Consider the following 22,160-nt stretch of genomic DNA (forward strand, 5'->3'; position numbering starts at 1 on the left):
TGGGGGAGGGTTGAAGGGTAGAGGAGAGCCAGGGAGGTGAGCAGAGAAAAATGTAAAGATCAATAAAACCAATAAAAAATTAAAATTAAAAACTGTCTAGCAGGTATAGGGTATTAATGCAAAATACAAGTGAAAAATAACAGACCACAACTCTTACCTCAAAAAGAATAAGATAATGGAGTTTTATTTTTATTTTTTTACTCTTTAAAGGCCTGTCACTCAGCTTCCAAAGAAGTACATATAGACTTATTCTTACTTATGATTTCCTGATCTTAGCTTGGTTTGTTTCTACCCAACTTAGAATTGCCTCTGGGCTTTTTTACCTTTCTTTAGTCTATATATCTTTCTTACTTCTTTCTCCATGACTGGCTGGTGGCTGGCCCTACGTTCTCCTCTACTTCTCTTTTTCTCCTAACTGCTCTTGAAAACCTAGATTTATCATGCTCTCTATTCTCTCTGCCTGATAGTCCCACATATCCCTCTCTCTTTTCTAGCTAATGCCTGTTTAGCTCTTTATTAGACTGAGAAGGTGTTTCAGGCCAGCAAAGTAACACAGTTTTAGGGAGTTAAACAAATGTAACATGAAAGAAATGCAACCCATCTTTGCACCATTAAACAAATATTCCACAGATGTCCCTGGCTTTGGCCTGCTTCTGTGGAGGTCCCTTACTCATGCCTAGTCCCATAGAAGTCTCTAGCTTGGGCCTGCTCCCTCAGTGGTCACTCCCTTGTACCTGCTCCAGTGGAGGTTGCTGCCTCAGGCCTGCCTGCTCCAGTGGAGTTTGCTGGCTCAGAGCTGTTTCTCTAGATGTCTCTGGCCTAGGCCTGCTCCTGCTTGTTGTTCCTAGCTTTGACCCAATTCTGCAGAGTTCTCTGGCTCAGACCTGCTCCAACAGATTTATTACTATTATTTATTATCAGTTTATTTTTAATTCTGACAGATAGCCATACCTTTTTAAATCTACATTTTCCATCTCAAATTATACAAACATCACTTGTTCACTACGTACATCTATGCCATCCTCTAATGTACTTGATTTTTTTAACTTCCCAAAAGATTTTAACACGGCCGGGCGGTGGTGGCGCACGCCTTTAATCCCAGCACTTGGGAGGCAGAAACAGGCGGATCTTTGTGAGTATGTCTACAAGAGCTAGTTCCAGGACAGGCTCCAGAGCTACAAAGAAACCCTGTCTCAAAAAAAAAAAAGATTTTACCATACCTAGAAATGTTTAAATCAATAGCTAATTTATTAAGCACATGGGTTACTCAGTCATTATCCTGTGAAATCTGTTTGGCTCCTCCTATTCCTCCTTTTCCTCCCCTACCCTCCCCTTCCCATCCTCCCCTCCACCCCTTCTTCCAAGACTTATTTTTCTCTCCTTTGACTTTTCAAGCCATGTATTTTTACAAATTAAACTTAAAATTGGCCATCCTAATCTAAGCAGTGATATCTTTTATAGACTCTAAAATATTCTCTAAACCATCTCTTTAGAAATTACTTTTCCTTGGAGGATGTTCCCTGCCTCCTGGGTCACACTCTCAGGCTTGGAGGGGATGGTTTCTGCTTCCTAGGCTGTGCTCTCAGACTTGTTGGATCTTGTCCTTATTCTGGCTTGTCACTATTACCCTCGCTTCTGCACCTTCCTGTTCACCATTCTAGATTGTATCTGGATCACTTGTCCTAATCCTCATATTACTTTTCTTTCCTAATATGCCTCCAAATAATGTCCACCGACAATGTAATTGTTGTGTTCAAAGGAATTTGGAACCAATGACTAACTGAGGTGTCTAACATGTCAAAGTGAAAGCTGGCCTCCAGATTCTCCCAGCATCTCTCATCATCTTTGGCAAGTACCTTTTACAGAGTCTTACCTTTTCTCAGCACTTCTCTCTCCTGCCCCCAACTCTAAATGTCTCCATCCTTTGAGCTTCCCTTCCCCCAGCTTCTCTTTTCCTTTAATACCCAGCCATTTTGACTAGGTGCTATATTGGTCTTTCTCTTGAACTCTTGGTTCTTCTCCCTTTCCTGATCCTCTCTCCTCTCCTCTCTTCCCCTCACCTTTTCTCTCCTCGCCTCTCTTCTTCTCTCCTCTCCCCTCCTTTTCTTTTTTCTTCTCTTATTCACCTTCAACCCCTCACCATCTCTTTCCCTTCTCATGGCCCGATTCAGTCTGCTGGCCCCGCTCAGTCTGGACCCTTCCAGAAGGCTCTAGCTATGCTTTTTCTTTCATATCTACAATAAATTCCTTCTCCTCCACCTAACCCAAGAGCAGTCATATCTTCATTTTCTTTCATCTGCTATCAAATCCCAGGGAAGCATATATAAGTTCCCTTCCAAGAGACTTGGCCTCTCCAACCCAAGCTGCTGATTTGACTCTCCTGAGCTATGCACAGATAATTCATTTCTGCTGATTTCTGCCACCCACCACGTTTAATTCCAAATTATAGAGTTTACCTTTTCAACCACTTTTTCCCTCCACCCGCTTTAACCATCCATCTCTCCTTGCCTACTTGGTGATTGCCCTCTCAGTCTCTCTGGATCCTGGAGACTATGATGCCCTCCACATGGGCATCTACTGAGACACTTACATATCTCTATATTGTAACCCTCTCTTTTCCCTGGGCCTCTTACCCTTTCCTTGTCTCTTCCACCTCAGAGCCACCTTCTCTTAGCTAATTCCCAATGAGTTCCTCACCTCCTTCTAGGACCTCTAGTCCAGAAGCTTCCTGAAGTTCTTCTGAGTTCCCAGTTAACACTGGAATTCTACCTCTGGTGGTGTTCCTATACGCTGGTCCCTGATTAACAGTATTTATCAATCTTTTATTTCTAGAAATTCTACTGACTCTATTTTAAATTGTCACTTTTACAATTTCGTATTCTGTCTCTATTTTCAAATTATCATTTATTGTATTAAGCTCACTAAGCATAACTGCTTTAATATCTAAATCTAGTCATTATAAAATATCTGAATTTGGATAAGACTGTCAATAGTATATGCTTTGGGCTGATTCTTACAACTTTTGCACCATTTCTGTACATGCTTAAATTTTTATTTACTCAATTGCCACACTCTTTAAAGATAATTTACATAATCCCCAGGGGTCAAATGGAATTTGCATTTCCTTTGACAGCAGCCTGGGGGCATTAGCAGTTGGAAAACATCTTAAACTATGTTAAAATTTAAAGTTCCCTGACCAACCTTTTGTGGTTGCACAAGTTCATGATAGGCAATTTATGAAGACACAACTCCTGATGATATTTTCCTGATTTGCTCTTATTTATCTGTTTGGATAAGCAGCAAGGCATCCTTTACAAAAAAAAAATTACAAAAAAATTAAATATTAAAAACTAGCTGTTTCCATCATTCTGTAGAGAAGGGGTCATTTCATTCTGCTCTGTTTTTTATCTCAGTATAAATCTAGATAGTCCTTTGGGGAAAAGAAAGAAGTCACTATAGTCCTCAGCCTATTCTCCTCTCTCACAGCCTTGTTCAAGACCCTGCATCCCAATTTGGATTTGGTGTTTATCTGGTGAGCAGCTGCCCAACTGTTTTTGTAGTTCTTCATTGTTTTACTTTAAATCATTTTTCTCTGGAGATGAGCCCCCTGAATCATAAGCTTTCCAAGTGCTTAGCCCTAAACACATGCACATAGAAACAACACTAACTACTGAGTTAAATGTGTGCATCTATTTAAGTAGGTAAATAGGTAGGTAGGTATGTAGATAATCTACTTAGTCATATGTATATGTACATAAGTAACAATATTAACTGTAGAAGTAGAGATCAAAAATTGAGAGGAATTAGGAGAGACTGGAAGATTTGAAAGAAAGAGAGATAGGAGTAGAAATGATATAAATACAGAACTCATAAAATTCTTTAAAAAATAAATTTAAAAATTGACTCTAAACACTATGACTTTAAAAGTGAATTTATCAAAATAATATTTTCCTGTGTTATGGAGAAATAAATATCCCATTATAATTGTCAAGTCCTGAGAACTTGAACTTTTGTTCACTCACAAACTGATCATTCAAAGCACCATTCCAGGGTCTTCACTTCCTGGGCTACATGACAAAGACTTGTATGGACTTGAATTCTAATTCTTTCAGAAAAATTAATTTTTTGTCATTTGTTTCAATATCTCAAAATAGTATTACACACTCTGATTCATAAAATGTGGCCTAGAATGTGGTCTTTACCTCTTTCACTTCTCAAAAACAATTAGCAACCAATAAATATCACAAAGTAAATTATTTAAGTTCAACCAGACAACATTCTAGAACCTCCTAGCAAATTCTGTAAGGGGTGAACCTCTTCTTAACACATATGGGGATAAACTGGAAGTGGAAGCAAAAGGCTGTCACAGATGCTCACAGTAGCTAATCCTGCAGAAAATCAATGGCCATAGCAGAAGGATTAATTCTCCCTGGGGAATGGGGATAGGATCCTTATTTTGACAATAGAATCATTCAATATTTTTAGGGTATCTTAAGAATTTTTAAAGGTAAAGTTGAAAGGTTTTCACAAATATTCTCAGCCTCCAGATGATGTAGAAGAAGGGGTGGATATTCAACAAAGTGAATTCTCCCTAAGTGTGGAAATGAAATGTCTGGGAAAATAAAGACTAAATAACTCATGCACATAACCCAAATTGTGTCATGAAATGAGTTTCCCATTATTCACTGCACACCCAAGCTTCCCTCAAATGACTGGTTGAAGAAAACCTCAATGTACTCAAATTGAATAATAATTAAAAATTAGTTAATGTTTAATGTATACAAAATACTACAGAAAACAATGTTGAAAGAGGATTCAATGTATGACAGATATGTCTTGAGGCAAAAATTATTGCTAGGAACAAAAACAGATGAAAACTGCCACACAAGTTAATAATAAACATTCTAGTCAAGCATATTATGTAATAGGTTAGGGAGATAAAACTTAACTACTGCCATAAAAAGAACAAATTTTTAATAAAAGTAAAATAAAATGAAACATTAAAGATAATTATCTGAGTTGGTAATTTCAGGAGAGAAGAAAGGCAAGAAAATAAAAATATTTTCAGAAATGAAAAAGTAGGAGAGGATATTAAAAATAGGATTGATGGATGTGGACAGCCTGAAACACAAGAAAGAGTTTGAAGGGATTAGAAAAAAAAATAATAGCAAACAGGAAAGAAACAAAATAACAAAGCATAGCAAGTTAAAGACAGTTTACAGAAAAATTACTGAAATGCAATTAGTCTTCAAACTGAAGGATATCCATTCTCTCAGCAAACAAATCATGATACTCTATAATGCTCACTAAAACATACCTCAAAAAACAGTCTGCCCAGCTTCGGTGGTCCAGAAAGTATACAGATAGATAAGAGAAAGGAGGGTAATGAAGACTTTTATCAGCATGAGCTTGGAGAAAGTTTTGAGAGAGGAAAAGAAACTAATGAGTAGTTCAACAACTGAGGGTACAATATCATCATACAAACAGCATATAGGTACAACATACAGCTCACAGCAACTATCATCAGGAATTGTTAAATACTATAATTTAAACATATTAATATATTTAAAGTATAGAAGTACTTACTAAATAACATATCTAATGAAATCAGGTGGCAGATAAAAGAGAAAGGAACAGAGAAAAATTCTATTAACCTGCTGTGATCTCAACTGTTGGAAACATGAGGCAGGAGGATTGAGTTCAAGGCCAAACTGAGCTACATTTCAAGACCCTTTCTCAACAACAAAATCTAGCATTGCTCATGACACAGACTCAAACTCAAAATTACACTTAAAGAAAAACAGAAAGTACGTCTTCCATTCATGAATGCAGGAACAGCATATTGTCGCAGACAAATAAAACACTGGAAAAATGTTTGTTATAAAATCATAGCAATGAATAATTTGCACTCATTGGGTTAGACAAGCTCAATAGTAAGTATATGTAGTAACAGACATATACATCCATTTACAGAACCCAGTGTGTGGTGGAGGCGGTCCTGAAGTCAATTGTGGAAAGGAGGGCACATCAGCAGAGATGTCTATGATTATTAAGGGGGAAGAAAGGACAACAAAGAACAAAACTGGCTATTTCATTTATTTTTTGCTCAAAATTCAACTCTAAGGAACCTTAGAGTTTTAAACAGCTTAAATAAGTAAACTGGATATTAATTCTGTGACTTGAAGAAAAATTTATAATGTTTTACAAACAACATTAAAAAAGAAATGTGTCTATGAAGTACTCATTAATAAATTAAGTCTATAAAGATAAAAAAATAAAGACCTGGAGAATTTTTCAACTGACAAAATACAATTTGAAATACTGATGAAGATACCCACAGAAACAGCAGATCTGAGCAAGTGAGAGCTCACTGACTCTGGACTGACAGCTGGGGAACCTGCACAAGACTGACCTAGTCCCTCTGAAAGTGGGTGACGGTTGTGTTGCTTGAGCAGTTTGTGGGGCCACTAGCAGTGGAACCAGTATTTATCCCTAGTGCATGAACTGGCTCTTTGTAGCCCATTCTCTTTGGAGAGATACATTCAAAATCAACAGTACGGGGGCGGGGGAGGGGGGAGCTTGGTCCTGCCTCAAGTGATGTGACAGACCTTGTTGATTCCCTCTCTAAAGAGTGTATGAGGGGTAGGGTGAAGAGAAAGTGGGGGTGTAAGAGGACAGGAGGGGGGAAACTGATATTGGTATGTAAATTAAGAAAGTTTTAAAAATAAAAAGAAAGGAAGGAAGAAAAGAAGGAAGAAAAAAGAAAGAAAGGGAAGAAGAAAGAAAAAGAATATTTTACAGATAGTTGTTGCAACTCAGAAACAGGACAAAGCCAAAAGAAAAGTACATAAAATTGAATAGAACTTTTTGTTAAATTAATAACTTAACTGAGTAGTACAGGAAATGTTCAGGTGGAAACTCCACCTTAAGCCCCCTTCCCTGGAGTTGCTTCAGTCCAGACTCCACCCACGAGGAAGCCCACCATCAATGGCTCCACCCCGAAGACATTAAAAGCCCTACCTTGTGGGTTCCCCTTGTGGTCTCCTCAACTTCCCCTGGGGCCACCTAGGAATGTTTTGCTCAGAATAAGCCTGGATTTATTAATTCTGTTTGGTTGGCTTATTATGTCAGCAGTGGAAGATTCCCAATAACCAGGAATTTAACTTAACATTTGGTGCCAAACCCAAGTAGAGCTGAATTTTCCCACTACCAGGTGACCATGGAAAACCACTCTCCCTTCCCTGCCCTCGGACAGACTTGCTTTGTGAGTTACCCAGTTTCAAGCCATGACCTCTAAAGGAGTCCAGGACCCCTCTGCCTTCCAGCCCACTTGTCAAGATGCTGCAGTGCTGTTCTGGGGTAGACAGTCTCTACCTTTTGGGAGCCTTGTATGGGAGTCCTGCACACAGGTACCCCAAACCTCCTATTGTTTTGACTCTAGTCTACTTAGGAGGATACTCAGTCTCCAGTTAATGGTTTTTAAATGGATACTTCGGAGTTCAAGTTCACTCCTCCAACACTCTACAGAATTTATCCAATCTAGGGCTGACCTACCCTGGCCAGGTTCCTGAGCACTGCATCCCTGCCTCCTCTCTTCCACCTGTCCCTAGCCTCTCTCTGCTCCTGGCTCTTGCCTGTGTACAATCTCCTTGCTTCCCTGCCTGTCTGTATTTCATGCTTCTGTCCAATTGCTCTTCCAGTTCCCTACTTGTTCCCCTTTTGGACGCTAGTCTAACTTTGCCAATGCTTCATGCCTAGCACGGGGCTGCTTCCACCCTCCCACAACAGCTGGGAGACCCACAGCTTAAACTGCAACCTGCTGTGTCCTCCACAAGGCTCCTGTTCCTCTTCCACTCTTTGCTTGTTTCTGCCTGCTGTTTTCCCTTTACAGAGCCTTCTCCATGCTCAGAGCACCCTGGTAAGAGCTGTCTTAATGCTAGAAAACACCTTTCATTCTTATGGTTTCTTTCTTACTTTAGGATTTTAAGTTGGTCATCTGATACGGTTTCCTGGGAAAAGTTTTGTTCATCCTTTAGCATTATTGGGGTACTGAAGATTTCAACTCCTGAGCCACAAAATCTCTTCAGTGAAAGAAGCATTTCTACACACCCAGCACAAGGCAAGGGATGAAAATGGCAGTCAAAAGGAGCAGGATGAACAACCCATGTTGCTTCTAAAACAATACATTGCAGTAATGACAACACACAATGACAGCAGTGTTTAGAGACATGGGTACGGCCTGCAAGCAACTGAGTGGCACAGAAAAGGCATACACCGTAAGACAAAACCATATATCTCCACAAGTCCTGATGATAAAGGTTGAAGAAGAAACACATAAATCATCAGCACAATGCTAATGTGAGTGGTCATCTATGAAGGTTGGAATGGAAAGTTTTAATAGAGAAGAGGGAAGGAGTAGGGAGATTGTCAAGTGGCACATAGAATATTGTATAATATAACCTTAGCAGTGTTAACACAGGCTTTCTATCATCATTCATCCCATAATCCTAGGCCAGCTGGCTATAGAACTTGCAGGGTCTACAAAATGAAAATAGAAAATAGTCAATGTGAAGTCATGTAGTCGCCACTGGAGACAAATGCCTCTGCTGGAGCCCACCAAAACTTTGCCAGTAGGCCACGACCATATGGTGATGCATAGCTTAATGGAGATGAGTTAGTTTAGGATATAAGAGCTAGGTAGTGATATACTTCAGTTATTAGCCAAACAGTATTGGAAATAACATAGGTTCTGTGTGATTATTTTGAGTCTGGGCAGCCAGGAATGAATGAACAGCCTCAGACTACATTTGAGTTGTCTTGTGATGATGGGGCATGATCTGTAGGCTTGCCACCTAACTCCCAATTATCACACCTTCTACCACCGCCACCACTGCCCCTGTAAAAGTTCTTGACTGTATGCTTTTGAATTCTACTAAGTAGTTGTGAAAAACATTTTAAATGTCATATTCTGAAAGTCTCTGAAAGATTTGAACACTATCTAATGAAATATATCTCTATATATCTAGAAAACCCAACTGACATGACTACAAGCTTGACTATTACAGAAGATTATCTATTAACCTATATTTCTTAATTATACATTACATTTTTAAATGAACTGCACAAATACAATGCCTCATCAATAGTAGAAATATATTATATATATACATATATATATAACAAAATTGATCTTAATTTTGTATCAATAAACTGAGATCCATACCAATGCAAAGGATTCATCTCTATAGCATATCCCCTTTAAATGTAAACAAACAGTTATAAACAATATTTGGGAATTTGGGCATAGTTCTGTCCAAGTTGCTTCTTGCTTTTTGTTGGGCAAAGTAATTTTTGGAGGTTTTTATGGCAACCTTACAGGGGATCTTGGGCCATCAAACCACATTAGTCTGGAAAATATATATGTTGGTTTAGCTTAGCAGCCTATACCATGAAATCTGTCTCTATACTTAGCTTCTTCACAGTCAAACAATTCTAAGAAAACACAATAGTACACACAATCCAGATTCTCTGTGTATTTTCCATCTTTACTTGGCTTATTTTTATTACTCTATTACATTTTTCTACAAGTTTAATATTTATTTTATTATCTTTCCTCCTTTAATCTATGGCTGTCTGCACTCTTCTATATTATAACTGTTTATATTCTTCCCCCCCTCTCTCAAGCTTGCATACATTTATCCAACACTGTAACCCATTTAGTGGTCTTTTCCATCTAAATTTGTCTTTATAGCATATCTGTAATTATCTTTTGACCAGGAGTGCTTATTTTTAAAATGCTAAGTGGGTATGGCTAGGACCAAGGCTGTTTTGCCTTTTGGCTCCACCCTGTTCAACATGGTGGAGGTCTGTTCACTGCCTCTGTAAGCCCTAAACACTGTCCCAGTTCCTGGTATACAATGGGTCTATATCATGCTATCAAGCAGTTTGTAACATGCTGCTCACAATCCCTATTTAAATGCTCTCTAGCCGAACCTCCCAAAAGAATCAGAATTGTTTGTTCAACTAACATGAACCAGAAAGCCTTCTTAAAGGAACTGTGCAGTTTTTTCTCCTACCACTGAGTCTGGAAGCCTTCTCTTAAAAGAATCATGCCTCTGCTTGCTTCTAGCAAACAGAGCCCATCCAAGAAAATGCTGCTACCAAAAAGCCATGCCTTATTCTGTTTTTGTGTGTGTGTGTGTGTGTGTGTGTGTGTGTGTGTGTCTAAAAATCCTTTTTAACCTTTCTCAGGTTTTATGTGGATATAGTTGACCACATCAGAAAATGGGGAGGTGATATGGAAGGTGATGTATGCTTTGAATATTGCCATTGGTTAATAAAGGAGCTGCTTTTGGCCAATGGCTTAACAGAGTAATGTCAGCCTGAAAGAAATAAATAGAGAGAGTTGGCAGAGTCAAGATGAAGCCATGTAGCTACCACCAGAGATAGATGTCTCCTCTGGAGCCTGACGAAGCTTTGCCAGTAGGCCACAACCTCATGGTGATGTATGGCTTAATGGAGATGAATTAGTTTAGGATATAAGAGCTAGCTAGCAATATGCTTAAGCTGTTAGCCAAGCAGTGTTTTGATTAATACAGTTTTGTGTAATGATTTTGGGTCTGAGGGGCCAGGAAACAAACAAGCAGCTTCCCCCAACATCAAGCACCAGCATCAATCTGTTAACAAATTTTAAAAAGTTATTAATTATTTCAATGTCTCAGGGCATTAAATCCTTTGCAAGGCAAGGTCATGAAGCCAGTCTCAGTTTTATGTGTGTGTGTGCGTGCATGCACATGTGTGTCCTGCACATTTCACATTTTTTTCATGTTTGTTATACTGAGTATGTGTGAGTGTGACTGTAGAACAAGGAAGAACATACTATATACCTTTGTGTTTGGCATTTCTGTGGGCAATGGCCTGAATATAGGGTGTTAAGGAGACCTGCAGTAATGGGGATATTAAGTTTTCAGATTGGATATATGACTGCCACTTACTCACTAAAATGTTTAGTATCTAATTGTGAACCTGAATGTTTAGAGAGTGTTCTACATATTAAGTATTTATGCTTAAGATCATGGCTAATTAATTCTGTAGCATGCTAAGCAATTTAATGTAATTGTTCTTGGCTATAATCTTGATGCCAAGAATGTCCTACTCTTGATTCTAGCTTCTTTCCACTAACTTGTAACTGGGGAAAAAACACTGTTTTGGTAGGTCCATTTATAAAAGCTAATAAAAATAAATATAAATACATTGTCACCTAGTAAGTTAATTCAGACTGAAGATGGGATAAACATGAAGTCACTAGACACTTTATCTGTCATCATGTGAGCATATAGTTTCATTCCAATGTTCTTTAACCATTCTTTCTCTTTCTTTTCTTCCTTCTTTTTAAATATTTGGTGTACATTTGCTTTATGACAAGTGTCATAAATACATAAAACTGTGCTCAAAAACTACAAGCCATGGATTTTTATGAAAACATAAGTGTATCCAAAACTAAAATGTGTGGTAAGCTTTCCTATCCACCAGATTTCAAAAACTGAATGAGAAAAGGGTACATAAAATGTATTTCTAATGACTTTCCATATTGATTATATATAGACATGACACAATTAGTCATATTAAATAAAACGTTTAAATTTTATTATACGTCCTCTTCACATTTTTATGTACTAGAGAATAGTACACTACAAGTTTTTTAAATTTTACTTCTAATTGTACATCGTGGGTCTAAGGCTGCTCTCTCTTGGTGATGCCATAGGATGTATGAATGAGTTATCTTCCTGTAATTTTTAAATGTTACTAAAACTACTTCAAATAATAAACATCTGAAACCCACTTTTAATACTATTCATATTATCAACTATATACTGTCTCCCTTGAAATTTTTGGAAATTAGACCATCTGTAATTGACTGAGTCCTATTGTTCTCTTTTCTGTGGCAGGAATAAAGTGAGCAGAAAGCAGTCTTGGTCAAGACACTGCTATTACTGTAATTGTCTGAAAGCTGTCTCTCTTCCATCGCACACATCCCATCACAGCTCCCCTCTCAGCACTTCTGACCACTTCTGACTCTTCAGGATCTGGCATATTAGGAATATTTTCTCACATTGTCATGGAGAGGAAGAGGCAAAGTCTCCTCTCAGATAATCAACTCTTACTTTTATGAAGTGCCTACTAGGAGAGCCATGGGAAATCATGCCAGAAAAGCATTTATCATATTAAATTATTACATGTTGAAAGAGCAACACAAGGTAATTTCTAAATCATACTTCAGAGCTGTTTAAAACACAATAACCATATTGATATTTCTAAGACTGACTGAAAAAGTTCACTGTAAAATTATGCAAAGAAATGAAAAATATAATATTTAATAGTACAAAGACCAAAACTGTCAAAAACCCAGGCATATGTATATTACATATTAGTTCATAATGTTGAATGTTCTACAAAATGCTCAGGTTACAGCCCCTTCCTAATCTGAGTCACAGTTTGCTCTACTATGTAGATGGACATTTCTTTCCCACCAGATCCTGCAATCATTCAGTCCCAAAGAAACACACAGAGGCTTATATTATTATAAACTGTTTGGCCTGTTAGCTCAGGCATGTTACTAGCTCTTATAACCTAAATTAACTTATAATTCTCATCTATATTTAGCCACATGTCTTGGTACCTTTTATCAGTAGGGCAGTCTCATCTTGCTTCTTCTGCATCTGGCTGGTGACTGCAGACTGAGCCTTTCCTCTTCCCAGAATTCTCATAGCCTGGTTGCCCTGCCTATACTTCCTGTCTGACTACTAGCCAATCAGTGTTTTATTAAACCAATACAAGTGACAAATCTTCACAGGGTACATAAGCATTATCCCACAGTAATTTATATATATATATATATATATATATATATATATATATATATATATATATAACTATATACTGATTTTATAATAATCAACATAGTTTTTATAAATGCACATAGGCCACATAAATCATGTAATTGGTATGGTAAATGGAATAAATATGGAAATTGAAATCAGAACTATTCTAGGGATAGGGTGTACTTCAGTAGTAGAGCAGCTGTGTAGCACATGTGGGATTCTGGAGTTTTATCTATAGTACCATATACACATGCACATATTCACACACACTAAACATAACCTGATACTTATGTGGCTTAGGCTGGTAACAAGCTTAATGATTCTTAGCTCCTCATAAAAAATTGGAAAAGTTAGAATTGAGCATGCAGGAAATCTGAGAGTGTGTGTTTGTATATATAAACAATGTAAAAATTATACTACTATTATATTAAAAATAAATTTATTGTGTTATAAACATCTACTTTTGAATAATATTTTGAAAAGTCATTTTAGTAAAGAATGACAAAACATTTAAATTATATTAAATTTAATTTTTGTCACACTTCTTAGCATATGATAATTCTTAAAATTATACCAGTGAATGAAAATAAGAAGACATTTGGTGGTTACGGTAAAATTCTGAAAACGTGAGGTTGTAGAATTAACAGGGCTGCAGCAATTATCAAATGCATTCAGATGAGCTTCATGTATCTCTCAATCCACTTGAGGTTATATAGTAGACCCTGGTATAAAATTAAACCTATCAAAAATGTTGTTTTTATCTATTTTAAACTTCTAAAATGAATAGAGAATCCCTGGTTCCCTCCCGTGACTTTGCTGTCTTTATATCCTCCAGGAAGGTTGGGAGAAAGAATGTGACTTCTCCTTTCTGATGTTGACCACTCTAGGAGGGCATGGAAAAGTAGTAGATGAGGGAAAGAGATGCTGTTCAGCACAGAGGGGTAGATAGGGATAATGTGGTTATCAATGGGAGAAAATAAAATGGATATATTGTGTAATTAATCAAATAATATCAGACCTAAGTATAAGAAACATTCAAATTTGTGTTGTCACAGGTTTTTAAAGACTGAAAAATCAAAACATTAGAAATAAAACAAGCTGGTACTCATAATTGTAAGAAAGCAGAGAGCTAATGGAAAATGTTTTTCTCTGAACATCCTTAATAAGGCTTTATATATGTATTATAAAAATAAAATATACAAATTGGTTATTTATCTGAATGTAATGTAAATATAGTATAATGAGAAGAAGTTTGAGTCCTTGAAACTATCTGTGCTGTTAATACAAGTCATTCATGAAATATTCTTTGAGAGTCCATGGGCCTAATACTTTGTTGTCTTAACAAAAATGTCATTCATCTTACTGGAAGAACATTCCTTCATATTGAGAAGATGATTATGCTATATATATTCATATCTAAAAGATACACCTACAAACATATACTGGTTGACTGAGGAATAACAAATGAAAGAGAGAGAATGGGTGGGGTATGGCTGGGCTTCCTATTATCACAGTTTTTAAGTAGAAGTTCTGGCCAAACAGGAAGAAACATGAGTTATGAAAACAAACACCTTTAAAGAACACGAGGTCCCTATGGAATCTGGCTTTCTTAGGTTTGCCAACTTGTTTTTGTGGTTTTCTGAGAATAACAGTCAATTTTTTAATTGTCTTTTAATATTTAACCAAGATTTTTAATCCTTGGGTAGTATTCACCTTCTCAGAAGAAGAAAAACAAACAAAAAAAAAACACCCTTAAAGCTATATTCAAAATGAAAGAAAATATTTTAACTACTGTGTATAAAAATTATTTTAATAAACTATATTTGATGCAATATAATTGAGTTACAGAATGTAATAAGTAGTACAACTGACTTAGAAAATATGTAAGCTGGAGACTGGGGGCCATATCAAAATGCTAGTGTTTGAAATCATGAGCTTGATTAAATCACTGATGAAGTTGGAATAGCTAGAGAAGAAATTAAAAACTTGATCTTTTCACTCCCAAGACCCCTCATGAAACTAATTTTTTTAGAGCTGTTGGACTTTATGAAATGCCATGCATTTTCTGTAGCATTTTTCAAAGTAGAATATTGGAGGTACTACCTAGCTCTCTCTTTGATTACATGAGAGTATATGGGATGGTGGATGGAAAGTAAAATCACTAGAGAAAAAGAGTGAAAAGAATTGAGAAGCTAATGAGTCAAGAGATTTTACTTACCTCAATAGCAACATGGCCAAGAATGATGACAAGCATTAGAGAGACTAACAAGGGTCCTGAAGCTAAATTTAAGCTATGAGAAGATGGGCACAAACTAATAATTATTGCAAGAAGAAAGCTAATGGAGAATGCCATTGGATGACATGAGAGTCAAAGCTGAGAATTTTAGGAAAGAGGCAGAGATGGTCTGGAAGCAATAGTGATGAGGATCAAGAAAGAGACTCTCCCATTTCCACCCCTAGATGTGTGTATTAAGGATGGGAGAAAGAAATAGCGCCACTTTAGAGAGCTGCAGAAAAAATGGTCTCAACCTTGTCTTCAGTTAGGGCTAAAGTGTGGAGGGAACTCTTTAAGGTAAAATGATTTTACTTATTGTTTTGTTTTGTTTGTTTGTTTGTTTGTCATTCAATATGTGCTCCAGAAGCAGAGTGAACAGCTTCCTAAATGGAAGAGGTGGTGCTGAGGTCAGATGAGACAAGTGGAGTTACTGACAGTTGGCTTTAGCATCCTCCAGTGACTGTAAACCCACATCTGGGTGGAGGCTGTATCAGACAGAGTTGTAGGCAATACTCAGAGCTTTTCTCTGAGGATCTGAAGACTGTGAACTTGGGGGATATTACTGTCTTTCTACTGTTAACAGTCTGTAGGGAAACTAAGAACCAGCCACAGATAAAGGAAATTGTCTAACCATCTATGCCTTTCCTAAACAGCAACTTCATCCTTCCCTTAAGGAAAACCGAAACTTAAAGCTCATAAAGTTGAAGGCATCCTTATCAAGCCACAAAATTTGTCACTTAGGGCAATGTGGGTTTCGTTGACTAAACTTTCTCCTTCTAGAGTTTATTTTGAAACTGTTAAGAACACCTTCCTTGGTCCTGGAGAGATGGCTCAGCAGTTTCAATTCAAGACCTCAAGACCAGGTTTCAATTCCCAGCCCCCACATGACAACTCACAACTATCTGCAACTCCAGTTCCAGGGGATCTGACACCTTCACACCAATGCACATAAAATAAAGTTAAATAACTTCTTTTTAATAAAAGAACACCTTTCTAAGTAAGAGTTCATGCCATGATTCTACTTTCTTTGTCTCAGAAAGGTAAGAAACAGTTTTGAGATCACTGGCGAAAGAGTGACTGTTGGAATGTCAAATTAGCAGTTTCTTACTGAACAGACTGAAGTAAGGCAGCCTAAGGGTAGCTGACGGTCTTGAGCAAGATGAGTGCCATGACAACAGCAGAAACAGGGCCACAGTGTTCACGGTGTGAAGGTGCTAGTGTGGCTGGTTCCTCTTGTAGGACAGGTGCTGAGACAGTTCTTGGCAAACCATCTGTTTGCTCCTATTGTGCCTTTGAGGTCATTCATTTGAAACAGTCACTAGTAACTGCAACTCAATTTTGGTGAGCACCAGATTGTGCCACACACCTCACAAGCATGCCCTAAACATTCTCAGTTTGGTGATACTATTAGCCTCCATGTTTCTCCCATGAAGAAACAGTCACAAGTGATTCAGCAATTTCGATAAGGCTTCCTCTTAGACGCTAGAAGAAATCAGAACTCCAATATCATCACTAGCAAGCGCTCTCCGATGCCAGTTTAAACGGTGAGACTTCAAGGCGTGATACCCTCGTCATCTACTTAAATTGTAATGTAATGGATAGAAATCAGGATTGATCTTCATTCCTATGATCTAGTTTTCTTTCTTTTTTTCTTTCAATGAAAATGATGATTTGTTAGTATTTTGGGAATGTTTAAGATTATATAAAATTACTGAGCACTCCAGAGGGAACATACTTATGTTCTTTGATTGCTTAAGTAACATTGTTTGTTTTTTAAGGAACTTCAGTGAATGCTTCCTGCAATTACTGGAGACATGTTTTAGCGAGCAGGTTTATAATAGCAATAAAGTAGAAGCCCATGTCAGACAGTGTTTTAGAAAATGTAATTAAAATGAACTTTAAAGTTATTTTAAAAATATTTAGTTTTTCAACGAAGACGCAATGCATTGAATGTATGCAAATTATTTTAGAACAAAAATCAACTTTTTTTTCACATTTTATTTTACAAAATAAATTGCTGGTCCCAAGTCATTAGACATTTCTGTTTTAGTTGCTTTTGTTGTTTTAGAAATTTTTATTTCAATCAAAAGATAATGGTTTAGCTAAAAAACAAAACAATAGTCAACAAAACTTCACACGATAAAACATTGGTTACATATCTACTCATATTAGAGATGCATTTCATTTTAAAGGAGGAATAGAAAGCCTATAGCATTCAGAAATTACAGATTTATTAAAATGTTTATGCTTCTAGAACATGCAGCCTTCTGACTGACTGTGTGAGCTGAAACCTGAGATCTCTGGGATGACGCAGAGTCTGCTGGAGTCTGGACTTAAGGCAGAAAACTGCGACACATTTTGTTTGGCTTAATGACTCCATTACTTTAGTCAACTAACACTCATTACATTTTAAAAAAAACATTGAACAATAGCATCAAGTATTTTATTCCCTCAATTCTTTCTTCTTTGGGCACTTATGCAAGTGTCTTGTGTCTTACTAGCTTCTGTCTAGAGTGAAGGGACACACAGAATCACTTTGGAAGCTTCTTTGTTTGGGTGCTATCTCCTTTGCGTTTGTTTCCATCATCCACCCATCAACATGCAGCAGGGGCCCTGAATTAAACAGAGTCTTTTGCTGTCATGAAGCTGTGGTTACTTTAGTGCATGTTTCAGGTATTTTTAAAGGATATTTTTTGTATTGGAGCAACTTTTAACAAATCTTGAAAGTATTGCATGGGTGGCTGCAAATCTGCAATCTTCATTTAATTTTACAACAATCTGTAGCTGGGATTCTCTCCGCTAGCATTTTAGAATGGTCTTGTATCTTTTGTGCAATGTAAAAAGACAATGGCTGAGTCTTTATCTAGATAGTCTTTGTACATGTAGAAGAAAACAAACCAACCTGAATATTGAGACTCTGAGTAGCAAGTTACAAAGAAGGAAAACTACAGCATAGTTTTCTCAAGTCAATACCCTTCCTAGGTCTTCAAAATAGCCTCTAAGATCCAAGCTTTCTGATTGTATTTAAAGGACTTTAAAATGCCATGTGTAGCTTCTTTTGAAGAAATTTTATATATTTTGAAAACAGTAACTCAGAAGAATTATTACTGGAAACCTTTTAAATTCAAAGAATTTATCTTCATAATTTCCCACAATATCCCACATTTACACACATTTTTAAAAGAACCAACTTTTCAAGTTTAAGTAAAGAAACAAAAATTAGTTCTCAGCAGTTGTCCCCCCAAATGCTTTATCTGTTGACACAGTTTTTCAAATGGAATAATAAACAAGTGATTTTGCTCAATACCGACTCTGATTTACATCATGAAAATCACTAGTGCTCCCAGCATTACCCTAGAGAAACTCACCAGGTTCTCGCAGAAGTCCCACAGAAGAGGTCAGATTCATCAAAGGCAAGCCAAGGTGGGAATGGAAGGGTTCCAACATTCTGTTTCCAAAACACAGAGTTACAACTTGAGTGATTCGGTATCCCTTGTTTTGTAATCCGGTCCCCAAGCCTAATATTACAGAGTTAAATGTTAGCCTCAGATGTTTGTGACAATGGTTCTAGACCTGTGGCTTCCTCGGCGCCCTGCAGGGTAACTAGTATTAATGAAATAATAATACTAAACTTTGCTGGTTCTGAGTGTGGATTAAAAGTAGGAATATCTCCTTTCTGAGCAAGTCCTACATAACAAAAAATCAGGAAAATAAGCGTAGTATCTATTTTTCACTGTTTCATATGAGATTTGGAATAATATAATTTTCCTAATATCACTTATAGAGATTTAAACACATCTGTTGGATCTAGAGTCAAGGGCCATATAGACAATTTAGAAAATGTAAATAAACAAAAGAAAAGAAAAATCTTCTCTAATACCATTTCTCCGATATTTTTTTTAATTATTACAAACCTGGAGTTTCTCTTAGTCTAAGAACTATTCAGAGCCTCCCATGTGTCCTGCCTGTTTAATCCTCCCAACAAACCTCTGCCACCGTGTCTACTATTAATCTCCTCATTTTACACCTGAAGGAACTACAGTGCATAGGGGTCATGTAGGTCAGATTATCCCAAGGAGAAATAGGTGGAGCTCTGATGTGAAGTCAGGCAGTGAGTCAATAATTGTAGCACATTATTTTATTTTAACATCATTTGACATGGTAAACTGTATAACACATTCCATATTTTTACAATGTTTATGTGTATATAAATGCAAACAAACTTTCTAAGTAGTTTGGCCATTAATATTATACTATGGGCATCTTCATTAACATATATAGATGTGTGCTGTTGTATTAAACCGTCATTTCACATTGTACTGTATGGCTTGAATATACTAATGGTTTATCAGTTTCTAATGAATATTTGGGGTGCTCACATTTTTTTCGCTACTTTTAAAAACTCTCAAAAAAAATCTTTGAGCATTCTCATTTGTGTACCTGCTCAATTACCTGCTTGGTATAAATGCCTGGAGATGACATTGCTATCTGGGTGCTATATAAGTTTTACAGAGGTTTTAAGTGTTTAAAATGTTTTAATAAGAAAAAATAACATATATGGGGAAAAGGCTATTTCCATCCTGATCAGTGCTTGATATCAGATAGGATGTAGGCACTAACTAAAGAGTTAATAAGTTATAAGATGAGCCCATCTCATATTTCTATTATGCATATGACATATCCAGGGATTTGGTCAAGAACTTGAGTAATTCCCTTTGAAATTTTAGAATTCATTTATATCCTACTAAAGTTAAGGCAAAATACATTCATTAGACAGTTTGCTTTACTTTCTGGCATGTGGACCAAGGCTAAACACTGCTTAATCTCCAAATTAGGACAAATATTTTTTCAACCATCTTCTACAAATGAATAATTATGACAAAATTTACAATTGACCGTTTTTAGCAAAACATTTGAAAATCATTAAGCAATGATTCTGAGCTGTTTCAATACAGCTGTTGTTGGATGTTGGAATGCATGCCAACACTCCAGCAGTCTGGAGGTGAGATGAAGAAGAGAGCCTGAAGAAAGTTGGGCAGAACTTCCTTTTGGTTCCGTTATTGCACTGATCAGAAGGCCTGAGCATAGATTCTCCAATACAACGTAAGAAGCTCATTGAGGACCAAGTCCACTCTCACTTGCCTGAACACAGTAGTGTGTTGACAGAAATGCCCTGAATTTGAAAGCATGACAATGTTGCATTTCTGTCAACTAACATAAAAAACCAGCACTAAAAAATAAGTAGGTCAGTGAATTTTTTTTCATGATTGGAAAGTAATATTTAGAATGTGTCCACATCCACCATCGTTGTCCTAAATTCAGGATTCTTACACGTGACAATGTTAATTTAAAATTTAAGGGTACAGTAAAGAACCTCGTGTTCTTAAGCTTAATGTGAAACTATGAAAGCATTCCATTTTGTTTGCTCTTCGCATGTCCAAAATAGAAAAATGTAGGCAAAGATAAACATCATAATTTATGAAATTCTTTCATATTCCTTATTTTTAGCAAATTTTTTTTCAGTAGATATTTTTTACAATATACTAAACATGTTGTTTGTCACCTTACCCATAAATGCTTCCCAAGGCACTTTGAAAGGAAATATAGGAGAGAAAAAAACTCTCCCATAAGTCTCTATGTGACCTGGACAGAAACCCTCCCAAACTCTAGTCTGTTGGCAGTCCTCTACCTGTCTGGCTGGGCTTCTGTGTTCTTTTTGTTCTTTTTGTTGCCTACTACCTCTTCTTCTCTACATTATATTAAGAGCCAGATCTCAATAAAAACTCAACCTGATGCTTTTTTTTTTTTTTTTTTTGGTTTTTCGAGACAAGGTTTCTCTGTAGCTTTGGAGCCTGTCCTGGAACTAGCTCTTGTAGACAAGGTTGGCCTCTAACTCACAAAGATCAGCCCGTCTCTGATGCTTTTTTTAAATTGACTAAAACACAGGTTTTTAAAGAAACTGAATCACCATATCTCCAAACACTTGTCTTTCTCATCACATTCCAACATTAACAAAATGAAGCTAACTGCTTAAGGTAGGAACAAGCTACCACAATAACTAGCTATAAATAAAGACAAGGCAGCCGGAGTGGATTGAAGTTCATGCTTCAGGCACCCCAGGCTCTCACTGGGGTGCAGGGACCAGCTCTTAACTTCCAACAAGGTTGATCATCCACATTAAACAGGACACATTTTCATTAAATATTTGAGCTAGGTGTATTAGGAGACCTTTATCTCTCACCAGTTCTAGAAGAAAAAAATCCCTGAGAAACAGTTAACCCTACAGAGAAAAACAACATAATGAAAAACATTATTCTGCTCAGATTTACCATTAACAAGTGGCCCACTTGTCCCTGAGTCCCCATTTGTGATCTTTGGCTTACAGGCTTCATATAAGTAAAGTAAGAAGTATTTTTAAACAAATTCAGTTAACTCTTCTGGTGACTAAAAGCTTGCTGGACAGTCAATACTCTTTAACTGTTTTACTAACTAGTCTTCCCACAGCGATGACTTAGTTTAGCTAACCTGTGTCTTGAGTTAAATTGGGCAAACATAGAAAGGGGAAAAATTAATCTTCCTCTATCATAAATAAAATCAATTTTTCCCCTGAAGCTGGGTACACTTTCCACTTATTTAAATCTGAGACTTGTAATAAATTTAATCAAAGAAAATGGGTACACCAGACGAGGGTCTTCTAGTGCGGAGCACAATTTGGATACAGATTCTGGAAGTCAAGATATTCTTTAAAGCAAAATAATATCTCCTCCAATTTCTATTATTTGTGCATTGTGTTAACTACTGGAATTTTCTTTACATACTGTGTTAATGAATTGATGTAAAATAAGCCATGAAAAAGTTTTAACAGAGGAGTATTCTACAAGTTCGCAAAAAGATGTACTTTTAAGGATTATTGAAGGTTTTATCTGAAGCCTTACGGTCAACCCTCATGCACACCCTTGTAAAATCATCTGGAAGATGGTATAATCCTGTAGAATAATCCAGAA

At 36.8% G+C, this 22,160-nt stretch overlaps 1 protein-coding gene across 1 annotated transcript in view; it reads right to left on the reverse strand.

Annotated features, from left to right (window-relative positions):
• Iqcm (IQ motif containing M) overlaps positions 1-22,160 on the reverse strand; it is a 398,452-nt gene that overhangs the window by 317,970 nt on the left and 58,322 nt on the right. The window contains exon 5 of the mRNA XM_042054197.1: positions 18,525-18,604. Coding sequence (XP_041910131.1) covers positions 18,525-18,604 — 80 coding nt within the window. The remainder of the gene's footprint in view (positions 1-18,524; positions 18,605-22,160) is intronic.

Source organism: Arvicola amphibius, chromosome 15, assembly GCF_903992535.2.
Source record: "Arvicola amphibius chromosome 15, mArvAmp1.2, whole genome shotgun sequence".
In the NCBI taxonomy this organism is placed as follows: Eukaryota; Metazoa; Chordata; class Mammalia; order Rodentia; family Cricetidae; genus Arvicola; species Arvicola amphibius.